Genomic DNA, 12,117 nt, shown 5'->3' with positions numbered 1-12,117 from the left:
TTTCTATTTTAGTATGTTCAAGTTTTTTGGTGATACACTTTCATCAATTTTGGAAATTTTAACAAACACAACTAAACCAAAAAAAACAAAACATTTCTTTTTAAAAGATCACGATTGTCCCAATAAAACCTTTCAATTGACGAATCATAAGAGATTGATCTTTTTTAACTACGAGAGGCTAAAGAAGCAACGTAATCTAGAAACAAAAAAAAAGTGGGAACACTAAATATATTAACAAATAAGTTTACTGGAATTCAAGAGCGATTGTAATAGCGGCAGGAATATGTAAAATACTTTAAAATGAACTGAAGAAGAAAATTTATCCTTTTATGCAGGGGATCGAAGTATTCAGACACTCAAATTAATTTACTAAATTTCCCCAAAACAATAATATGAAGAATATTGGAATTTCCAACCCTGTGAAATTATTTCATTTTCTATTTATTTATCAGGGTGTCTATTCTATTATAGTTCCATAACCACATGTAAATAAAATAATTGAACTGCAACTAAATAAAATAGATGATACATTGTTCTATTTATTTAATACTTAGTACTTACTGTCGGAATGATTATCTAACACAATAGATAGTTTCATATCATTTAAAATTTATGAAACCATCATTACGAAACCTTGAGAAACAAGGAATAAGTTTATCTATTATGTAATCTACGATACATTTCTGATACCTATAGCTATGGGTATGTTAGTTTAATATATATTTTCCTAAATTACGATGTTTTACCTATTTTGAAAAAAGAATGGCCGTAAATGGAAATGAGTGGTGGATGATGGAGGGGTAGTACCAAAAAATACATATCGGAGACCATTACTTTTAAGATGGATAGCAAACAACAAAAGATATTGTTAATATATATATATATATATATTTTAAAAAAACAATAAGGAATAACAATTCATTCATTTAACAATAAAACAAATAGCGATAAAAAATTAAGGTTCCTAATTCATGATTATAGTACTACTATTAGAGACACAATCTTAAAACTCAAATACATATAACCTTTATGGAAAAGGCTTACCAAAAAGGGAGGTCTCTCAAATGATATTATGTTACATCCCTATTATCTACCGTTTATAGTTCTTTTAGACAATAATATAAAAGTAAACACCTTCATATACACATATATTTACACGTCGCACACTTTTATAATATTGTTTATTCATGGGGAAATACTTTAGACGGTGGAAGTATATCAACGCCAGAACTAAGTAGTTAACTAAAGTCTTGTGCTTGGTTCATATTATATCAAGTGAACCATACTACGGCAAATATGTTCTAAATAGTGTGGGTAACCTTTGAATAATTATGATAGAAGGTAGATAATGGCAATTACCATAGAATAAGAGAAAAAAAGTAGGAAAAGAAAACACCTCACTATATTATAAAGCCCCTAAGAATGATGACATAGAAGTAAAATGACTATTTTATGATATTCATCCTGTTAATTCCGAAAGGACCTAACGAAATTAAAAATTATATTTTTTCGAATTACTTGAATAGTCAGTCGTCTTAATCTTAACAATAGTTCTTAATCCCGAAAATAGAGATAAAAATCAACTAAAGAACGCACTCTTATTTAAATTAGGATTAAAGTTATCTGTGTTATAATTGAATAGGGTTTCCTTACATGTTTTTTAATATATAACGGAAACAAAAACATGATTAGAATAGCGAACTAATAACCCAAACAGACCAGTATCTAACTTAATACAGGTAGATATGATACATATACATACCTATATTAATTTACTTGAGCCACATTTTGATTTACAACTTCTGTCGGTTTTTTATATCCTTTTCAGTGAACAAAATATACAAGTTGGATTAATTTGGCTGCTGTCTCTTTATATATATTGCCTTTAGATGTAGAAAAATTATATTGTTAATTCCAGGAATAAAGAATTGTTAAAAATATTATCATTTAGACACGTTTGGTTCACATCACGTTAAGGTATTAAGTTCTCTTCCCCTTTACTCTTTACATTTTTAAACTATTCTTATCATATCTTTTTTTCTTATTTACAGCTTATTTAAGTTTATGTAACAAGGGAATGACTAAAAAAGCTCTACTTTAAATTTTCTTGCATAAAAAAAATAGGTGATAACGAGAGAAAGACCGCGGCGCACCCAGTGCAGAAGTTGGGAAACAAGATCACTTCGTCAATTAATAAATGTTAATAATACTAATTCTATCTTAATCACCAGGCAAAGCTATTTTTTGTTATTTTTTTCTTTTCAAGGGAATCCAAGTTGTGAATTTTTTTATATTAATTTTTTTTTACTAACCACTAACAAATATTAATGTCAATTATTTATTTAGGAAATGATGGTGGGTTGAAGAAATCACCGAAAAAGAAATGGAAATTGGATCACTTACACACACAGAAGTATTCGTTTAAAATGAAACTTCAACAAAAATTATTTGGCGAGAATCAAATTCTTGCTACTAGTAAATTTAAAATTCAAATTGAGGCTGAATAATAAACTTTAATTCAAAATGACCTGCGTGAAACATTAATTAAGAATAAAAGCAGGTAATTTATTAAATCCATAGATGAAGTGAAGAGAAAAAAACAGTAACAACAGAACTATGAAGAAGTGCTACATCAATATATTTTATAATATCTCTGTCTAAAACCTATGCGATAATTTAATTGTTTTTATTAAAACATTTATTAAATAGATAAAACTTTGAAAAAGAATTTTTTCAAGAATTGAGCAATTCTTAAATAAAAGAAATATAAATAATGAAAAGGTACGAAGTATTATCAGATAAATAATACAGATGGGTATGTATACCACCATATGAAGACATATTTTTACCGTTTTCTTACTTGTTTTTCTTTCTATAACTATCGTATTGTTTTAAAAAGTATGAAATGAACAAAAATGTTACACAGAAAAAAAGGTTCAGAAGGTCCTAAGGAGTCGGGTCTATCTATATAAAAACAAAAGGATTTACTATTACGAGATGCTGTGATAAATTAAATAATAATAAAACTGAAACGACTTAAACTAGTTCTACGTATCTTTCTTTTGGGTCAATCAGTATTTCTTATTTTCTCTTTGTTATATTTTCACCTTTGCAATTTTAATTTTATTGTTATTATTTTAATAACAATCATAATTAATAATAGTCAAATATATGAATGTCCCATTATCATTGTATTACTTTTTGGCAACATTTAGAGAGTATTCTGCATCACTCTTCTTAGAGTTCCATTACTATTATGAAAAGGAAAAACACTATCTAGACTTATTTCTTTTCATAATACAATTTACTTAGAAAGTTTATATTGTAAGTTTATGTGTAATCATAATAGGGACCTTTTCATTGTCTAACTCCTCATATTATATCTTTTTTACACATATATCCCTCTTTCATTATTGTAATTAATGTCACACTCTATCATATTTCCATTGAATTATATGGAGGAGACACCAGCAAACAATAACAACAACAGCATCAGAAAACAAGTAAAATGATTGTAGATCTATGCGAACGGGGGAGATACTAGGGATAACAAAACAACTTACACAGGAGCCGATAACAATAATGTGTTAGCTAAAACAACTTCTTCTCTATCTCAATAGAATATCAATGTGAGTTAATAAATTGAATTGAATTGAATTAAATTCAATTACGTATGGGAAGAGAAGGGGGCCGGACAGCAATCTAGTTAATTAAGTAGATAAAAATATGTATTGAGAAAACGATAAAGATAGAGATAATAATAGTTTTTGACCGAAGAAAAATAAAAAAGAGGTTGATAACTATTAAAGGCAGTGTCTTGTTTGACTTACCTATTGACTAATAATAATAATAACAGTACTTCTGCTACGTGGGAGAGAAAAGGAACGAAACGTAAATAAAGTTGGTTAAATCCGAAGGATAACTATATAATGATTTGTACGAACATCTCTGTATTCAGAATGCTTATAAAGGGGGAATAACAATTTGAGTTGTCAAAATTCCAGTAAGTCACATATTTTATCTCGCTTACAAACTTTTCTTTAATTTTTATTATATTTCTTATGTTTCTTATTTGATCAAGACTAAGGTTACTACTATTTTGAAGTTTCCCCCCACGGGAGTGAAAACGTACTATAATTCAGTAAGCAAACAGTAGAAAAGTATTATAGGCCTTGAGAGTGCAAAATAATATTTTTACTTTTTTCTTCTTCTCTTGATTTACCAGTAGCCTAGGGAGAGATGGGGGAAACTAGTAATGCAAGAAAGACAGAAACAACTTCAAAACCTCATTTCGAAAGGAGAGAAAGTTCTTAGTTTATGTTATTATTCCCTCCTGGGACTTCACAAATTTGTAATATTTTTTTAAAAGTTCTTCTACATTGACTATGATTTATGCTACATTAACTAATCTGTCCGATCGATTCTTTGACTTGAATCGATATTAAGAAAGATAAACAACTACAAAAAAGGAGAGGAAGGAGAAGAAGACGCAGGAGAGAGAATATTTAGTTAACGTTTGATTTAGAATTTTTGTTTATCCGTTTCTTGATTCAGATCATTGTAGTGAGTTTAGGTTTTAAGTGAAACGTTAAGTCTCTACCCCTTGTCTCTGTCTCTATCTCTTGCTTTCTATCTGAGGTGCAATACCAACAGAATCCATCCACATGCTAACGAAACTGACAATAAAATAAACTTAGAAACTCTGTAGAGAAGAAAGCAAATTACAAACTTCTTTAACTATTTTCTGAAAATGTTAATAATTTGCTTTCTGACAGGTTAAAAAAGTTTTAGTACAGAAACTCTCTGCAGCCATGAAGAATTGGAGATAGAAGAAGAAGTTTAAGTAGGAAGGCTCCTTCATCCCTTCCTCATCCTCCTCCTTCTCATAGAGGAACTATCAGAAGGGGAAGGGAGATTAGATCAAGCCAAGGACAATCAAGTCAGTCAGTTACTTTTCAGTTTCGAGGAAAAACAAAATTTTTCATTCACCAAACAAAAACAACAGAGAGAGAACTGCTGGAAAATAAAAACAACAAACAAACAAACAAATAAATTTAAAGGAGAAAAGAAAATATGTACAATAAGAATATTTACTGAAGCAGTCTAGAGATGAAGAAGGAACGAACAAACAGAGAAAGTAATGAAGAATAGAATAAAATAGAATAAAATAAAATAAAAATGACAATTATTGCAACCATATTATACGTCTACATCTGCATAGTTCTAAACGCACAGGGTAAAAACTGTAACGCCAGCAATGGCAGCAGCAATAAGTAACGTTCATTGTTTGACATTTCGAGTTTTCTTGAGTAAACACAGAAACTAAGTATTTTGCACATCTAATGCTTATAGACTTCATATTATAAACTTATGTCTGAATATATTAATGAAGAAATTATGTATACATCTACAGGTAAGCGAAGTACACCGAGTGATCATATCAACTATATACATCATATATATATAAACAGATATGTGTATATTCTTCTATGTATGTGAAAGTGCAAGTCTCGTTTTAATTACATCTGTTCTCTTGCATTCGTCTTATCCTAAACCCCTTCTTAATATTTGTTGTATATTCCTTTTTTCTTTTTTTTCCAAAGTCAATTCAGTTTCTCTTATTTTAGAATTATTATTATCATTAGTCGATATACATATATATATCTAACAGATAAGACTAAATCAATATTCCTTTTTTTATTTTTATTTTATTTAAATTTTATTTCAATTTTGTTCGAGTTTTAATTGTCTTCACATCTATACCATCCATCTGTCGAAAAAAGGACGTTAGACTCAACTCAATTTACATCGAAAATAACATCAAGATAAAACTAATCAGATTTTAACATAACGATAATACTACTTATTTCATTTTAAAATAGTCATTTAATTCGGTTCTATTTTCAATTTGTCTTACTCTCAGATTCATTTATTATTTTTTATTTTTTTCATCATATCCTTCAAAAGAACGTTTGACATATTTTTATTTTGCATACAACAAGCATATATTTATTTTTGCTGTCATCAAGTTAATATTGAAGTCTACTCTATCTTTAGTAATATAATTCCGTGGAAGTTTATTTTACTTTTAAATCTTTTTTTATTTTTCGTTTGGTATCATCCCTTAGGTATATCGTCGAGAAAAAAAAATTTAAAAAACAACAACAACAACAGGAATACAAATTTTAACTTCAAACAATCTCCATTCTAATAATTAATTAACAGGATTAAAAAATTGAAGTATTGCAAATATTTTCTTCTTATTCTATTCATATTTAGAGTCCCTCACAATTAATTAAGCGCATTCTCTGCATATCGTTCTTCTTTTTTTTTGAAAGCTCATTTTATTAAGGAAACAAGAAAAGTTGATCTGCCACATTTAAAATAGTGAACCGAGTATACAAAAACGACTAAGAGATATAACTTTGACGTTAATATAAGCATTTTTCAAATAGAAGTTTAGTCAATTGCATATCTGTATTTGTAATCTTCTACTTTTATCTCTCTTTATTATCATTCTTTTTTTTTATTTTTTTTTGGCCCTGAGATCTCATACATTTTCACAGCCAGAATTTTCTAACTCCACCAGGGCAAGAGGGAAAGGACGAAAAGAAAAGAAAAAAATTAAAAATTATTAAGAAATACGAGAACAAAACAAAACAAAACAAAACAAAGCAAATTAAAGGATAGGCAAAGAAGAGAATTTTAGCAATATACATTCTTTTTAAATTCTTCTTCGTCATTTCAGAAAAGTTTTCTTCCTACCCTTTGTTTAGCAAAAGATTATCAAGAATTTTTGTTACTTCGTTTCAAAGTATTTCGAGGTAGTTCACCTAATTTTAAAACCTAAGCAGGAAAAAAAAGGAAACTAAAACCCTTTTTCATATAATTTCCCAATTAACAATTCATTTTTTGCATCAATACTACTTTTTTTTCTATATCTAATACAACTATTTTAAATGGATATCGAACCAACGTTCAAGGGTTATATAGAAGATGAAAATGATGCACTTCTAATACTCCAAGCTACTCTAGATGGAAAATTGAAACATATACCTAGAAGGCCTTATGAAATCGAGAGACCATATTTAATTGTTTCTGGAAACATATTCGTATTTATCGAGGAGATATCAGGCATCAAGAGATGGACAGATGGTGTTTCGTGGTCACCATCAAGAATAGCCAATAAGTTTTTAATATACAAAGAATTAGATAAGGATAATCCATCATCAATTGCAAGAAGGAAAGCTAGTTCAAGAATAAAATTACCACCTTTAGTGAAAACTAATGTTGGCCAAGATTTGAGTGATAATACTTCGACTTCAAAGAGTGATAGTAATTCTCCATCGTCTTCATTGAGATCTGTCCATCCTTTAAAGTATACTGGGTTAGTGAAAAAGACTATTTCAGTGACTCTGAAACGTCCTCCTTACAATTATTATGAGAATTTCCATATAGTTTCTTATTATACCACAGAAGATGTTAAACAAAATAGATTAATAACTCCAAAGGATTCCCTATTCTTTAGAAATGTCAGACCCTCTCTGGAGTTAATAACAGCGATGGAAAACACTACACTTGGTAATACAAAAGGACATAACAAAAATGCATCTCTAACTCCTTCAAGCACCCCAATGGGTAATATGGAAATGGTTAATATAAATACTGCAGGCAGTAATCAAAATCATTTGAATCCATATGGTCATCCCGGAGTTGAGGCTGGTCCACTAAATGGTAACAATCTAAAGAGTAATCAAAATGGTAGAAATCAACTTGTAAAAAATGAAGATTATTCAACTAATTCATCTTCTACGTTATTGCATACAATGAATCCATACATCCCCCAATCACCTAATCCACAGAATAATAGATATTATGTTCAGCAAGGAAATATACCAAATGGAAATGGGCAGGTCATGAATAGTTCGTATAGTTATCAAAACTCGACGTCATATATGAATTCAGATTATCCACCTTCACAACCACAACCTCAGCAAGCACAGCAACCACCTCAACAACAACAACCACAATCGTTCCAATCGCAAACACATACACAAAAATCTCAGCAGGGGCAAGGTTCACAACATCAAGGAAATGTACCCACTGTGAACTCGTATCCTTTCTATATATCCAGTACACCGTTCAGTAATCAAGGTTATTCGGATAGCTCAGCACCCAATGCAAATTCAGGAACTGTACCGTCATCATATTATGCACAGAACGAGCAAAATGGCACAAGTGCTACAAACAATCTATCGTCCATTACGTACAATGCAGGCCCATACCCTGTATACCCAGTAAATGTGAACATGTCATACTATGGTGGGAATTCTGCTTTTGGGAAAGCCAGTCATAGTGGTGCTGCTCCAAATGAAAATAGTTCTGCTGTAATGACTCCCGCGATGAATATGCCCGGAAAAGGTAATGGACCCGTAAGTAACCCTGGAATGGGAAATGGATATAATTCTATCGCCGTTCAACAAGGTCCTATGCATAACCAACAGAGTCATAACATTCAACAGCAACAGCAACAGCAACAGCAACAGCAACAGCAACAGCAACAGCAACAGCAACAGCAACAGCAGCAGCAACAGCAGCAGCAGCAACAGCAACAGCAACAGCAACAGCAACAGCAACAGCAACAGCAACAGCAACAGCAACAGCAACAGCAGCAGCAACAGCAACAGCAGCAGCATCAGCAGCAGCATCAGCAGCAGCAGCAGCAACAACAGTATGCGCAACCTCAACAGATGCCATACCGAACGAGTGGTGCGAACCATAGCGGTTATGCCAATACGCCACATATCCAGGCCATGCCTCAAATGTATCAATACCAGTCTCAATCTTTACCACAATATCAACATCAAGTTCCAGGTACGGCACAAAATGTAGCATATATGTATTCAAATATGCCGTATGCAGCTTCAAATATGACCAATGGTGGATCTTCGGAAACCGTTAATGGCTCCACAAATGGAACAAGTAATCATATAATGGGGTCATCTATAAATGCAACACCAACAGGGGCTCCAAATATGCAGACCAACAATATTGAGACTAATTCAAATAATAAGGTACCTGCTTCGTCAAACATGAATCAGGGAGCTCGCTAGAAATTTTAATGCTAAAAGCAACAACAACAGTCAAATACGCATTACTGTATAGAAGCGATTGCATGGATTGGAAAATCGAATCTGTTTCTTCTACGTTTCCGATATCAGAATATATAATATCAACATTGCAAGACAACTTATTATATCGGTAAGATCGAAAAGAAGTAACATGAAGTATCAATGATAGAATCAGATTCTGTAAAAATAATAGTTTGTAGTAATAGATAAATTGTAATTAATAATTGCTAACATAATGAAAACTGAAAATTTAATGCGTGACCGGATATGTTTAACGCTTTAGCCTAGTATCTGGAGCATATATATGCTGAGATTCATAGCTTTCAGTAATGAGAACTTCGTTTTCTATGTATTTTGACCTATTTTTGCACTAAGCGTAATGCTGAACCATTGGGCTCTAAGAATGGCTACGCTCTACACACTTTTTTTTTTCACTTTCGCACTTGAAGTTTAATAAAGAAAAGGTGCGATGACTTCTCAAGAGAAATTGATTAATAATCAGATTCTTATTAAATTAAGACTCGAAGAACATAAAGTTTATTTAGGTGAACTACTAATTTTTAGGTTCATTTATAGCTCCAAAAAAGAAGAAGCGTATATTGTTTGTAAATATTTGATTGTTTAATCTTTTGTAAAGTAGAATAAGAAACAACCAAGAATTAAAATGAGTGAATTTGAAGAGGAACAAGAAGAAGGTCCAGCTCCATCGCTTGCCAAAATAAAGCATATCATCCTTATTTTGTCTGGAAAGGGTGGTGTAGGCAAGAGTTCTGTTACTACCCAGACTGCCCTATCGTTGTGTGAAATGGGATACAAGGTGGGTGTGCTAGATATAGATTTAACAGGACCATCCCTTCCTAGAATGTTTGGCTTAGAAGATAAATCCATATACCAAGACAGTAACGGGTGGAGGCCGGTTTCAGTGGAAACAAATAATGAGGGCTCTTTAAGTGTCATATCTATTGGGTTTCTTTTAGGTGGTAGAGGTAACAGTGTTGTGTGGAAAGGTCCAAAGAAGACAGCTATGATCAAACAATTTGTAAAAGATGTTGCATGGGGAGAACTGGATTATCTCTTGATTGATACACCTCCAGGTACCTCGGATGAGCATATATCAATTGCTGAACAGCTGAGATTTTCTGGTCCTGATGGCGCGATCGTGGTAACAACCCCTCAAGGTGTAGCTACTGCTGATGTAAAGAAGGAACTAAATTTCTGTAAGAAGATTGACCTGAAGATAATCGGGATCGTCGAGAACATGTCCGGCTTTATCTGTCCGCATTGTGCAGAGTGTACTAATATCTTTTCAAGTGGTGGTGGTAAGGCCCTTGCAGATGAATTTTCCATTCCATATCTTGGAAATATCCCAATCGACCCCCAATTTGTCGATATGATCGAGAATCAAAAGAATAGTGAAAAGACTCTATCTGAATCATACAGCGTGTCATCTATACACTCAATATTTCATGAGATAATCCAGAAAGTATTAGATCAGAAACATCCCGCTAGATTCTAAGTTTATTAATGTAGGATGTGTGAATAGTTGAAATGCATATATTACATAAGTATTACTTGTGTATTTTAATAGAAGAAAGAACATCTATAAATTAAGAGTTCGCTAGACGTTTAGTTTAACGTCTTCTCAGTTTTGATTAGAAAGATGCGCACTAGTAATGTTCGAGGCACTGATGTTCTCCATCGTTGTTAATGTTTTTGCCGAACTGGGCTTCTTAAACGAACCTAGAACAAAGGGGCTTGAAAGAGAAGTCTTGATTCTATTTCTATCTCTAACTGTAAAAGTTGAAGTTTGAATATTTGTACTGGAAATAGTACTACTCAAACTAGCATTATTTTCATTATCGACATCATTTAGAATGATGGGAGATATAACTATATCATCATTATCTCTATACATATTTACATTCTCATTTGCCGTGAGAGTATCATCAGTAATAATGTTGAAATTGTTGTTAATTTCATTTGCGGTGTTCTGTATATCACTATATTCTCCCTCTATGCCCTCTACTGGGCAATCAGGTTCATCACCCTGAAGATCAATGTGACCCAATCCTTCAATGTAGTCAATATTAGTCTCGTTTGGGTTTATTTCCTCTGGGGTATGTGGGTCTAGTAATGTAGGATGTCGCTTCTTCAACAAAGCAAAAATTATTGGATAATGTCTCTCATTAATTGAATCTGATAACAACAATCGTTGGTTCTTTCTTAACTTCATATCAACATCTATAAATTTGTTCAAAATTTGTTCTTTTACAGTGCTAATATTTCCAATTCTTTCATCTAACTCTTCTATATTATCCTTTGTCAATTGAAATCTCTTGGAACCATGTGTACTAGTTCCATACTTATGCCGGAATCGTAGATTTTTCATGTAAATATGATTAATTTTCTTAGCAGAGCCTCGTAGTCTTTCATCTAATTTTGACATTTGAGCAGTTTCACTTCTTATATCGGACTCAATTACTTTATGAACAAACTGCAAATCCTCTAACACTTGATTCAGTTCAGTCTTAACTGAACTAAATAATGAGTCTAGGAGTACATCCTGACTTCTGACAAAAGATGGCATTGCTTTCAACTTATCGTAAGACGTGCTTCCTTCAATAGTTACAAATTTCATTCTTTTCAAAGATACTTCCCACAATGAAACAATTTTATTGTTGTTCAGTTAATATCTTACAGGTGTAAAGTAAAAGATAACAACATCATCTTTCGTTAACTCGATACTGTGTAACATTAACAACATTATATGGAAACTGAAATATGTGTGACTTCCAATATTTTGTTTTTTAGGGAAACCGCAGAGTCAGTCGGGCGTTTACCTGTTTAACCAAATAACAAATTTCTGAACGGGATCATCAAATGGTTAACCAAAAACAAGATGAGATGAAAAATAACTCATATGAAATGGGTTGTTGTGACTTCAATATTTGAAATTAGAAATGTGAATTCTCAGTTGTGAAGACAA

General features: G+C 31.8%; 3 protein-coding genes across 3 annotated transcripts; 2 read left to right on the top strand and 1 right to left on the bottom strand.

The window, feature by feature from the left end:
• Positions 1-6,959: 6,959 nt before the first annotated feature.
• On the top strand, positions 6,960-9,113 carry KABA2_03S12166 (Gti1/Pac2 family protein; the record flags this gene model as incomplete). Its single annotated transcript, XM_041549994.1, has 1 exon — positions 6,960-9,113. One exon carries the CDS (start codon positions 6,960-6,962, stop codon positions 9,111-9,113), a length of 2,154 nt encoding a protein of 717 aa, XP_041405928.1.
• Positions 9,114-9,795: 682 nt separating this feature from the next.
• CFD1 (iron-sulfur cluster assembly protein CFD1) lies at positions 9,796-10,647 on the top strand (the record flags this gene model as incomplete). The annotated part of the gene is made up of 1 exon (XM_041549993.1): positions 9,796-10,647. One exon carries the CDS (start codon positions 9,796-9,798, stop codon positions 10,645-10,647), a length of 852 nt encoding a protein of 283 aa, XP_041405927.1.
• Positions 10,648-10,773: 126 nt separating this feature from the next.
• VAB2 (Vab2p) lies at positions 10,774-11,769 on the bottom strand (the record flags this gene model as incomplete). Its single annotated transcript, XM_041549992.1, has 1 exon — positions 10,774-11,769. The coding sequence occupies one exon, from the start codon at positions 11,767-11,769 to the stop codon at positions 10,774-10,776; it is 996 nt and encodes a 331-aa protein (XP_041405926.1).
• Between the last annotated feature and the right edge of the window lie 348 nt (positions 11,770-12,117).

This window comes from Maudiozyma barnettii (genome assembly GCF_903064755.1).
Source record: "Maudiozyma barnettii strain CLIB 1767 genome assembly, contig: KABA2_03, whole genome shotgun sequence".
Taxonomy (NCBI): Eukaryota; Fungi; Ascomycota; class Saccharomycetes; order Saccharomycetales; family Saccharomycetaceae; genus Maudiozyma; species Maudiozyma barnettii.
This window is presented reverse-complemented; position numbering and strand designations above follow the sequence as displayed.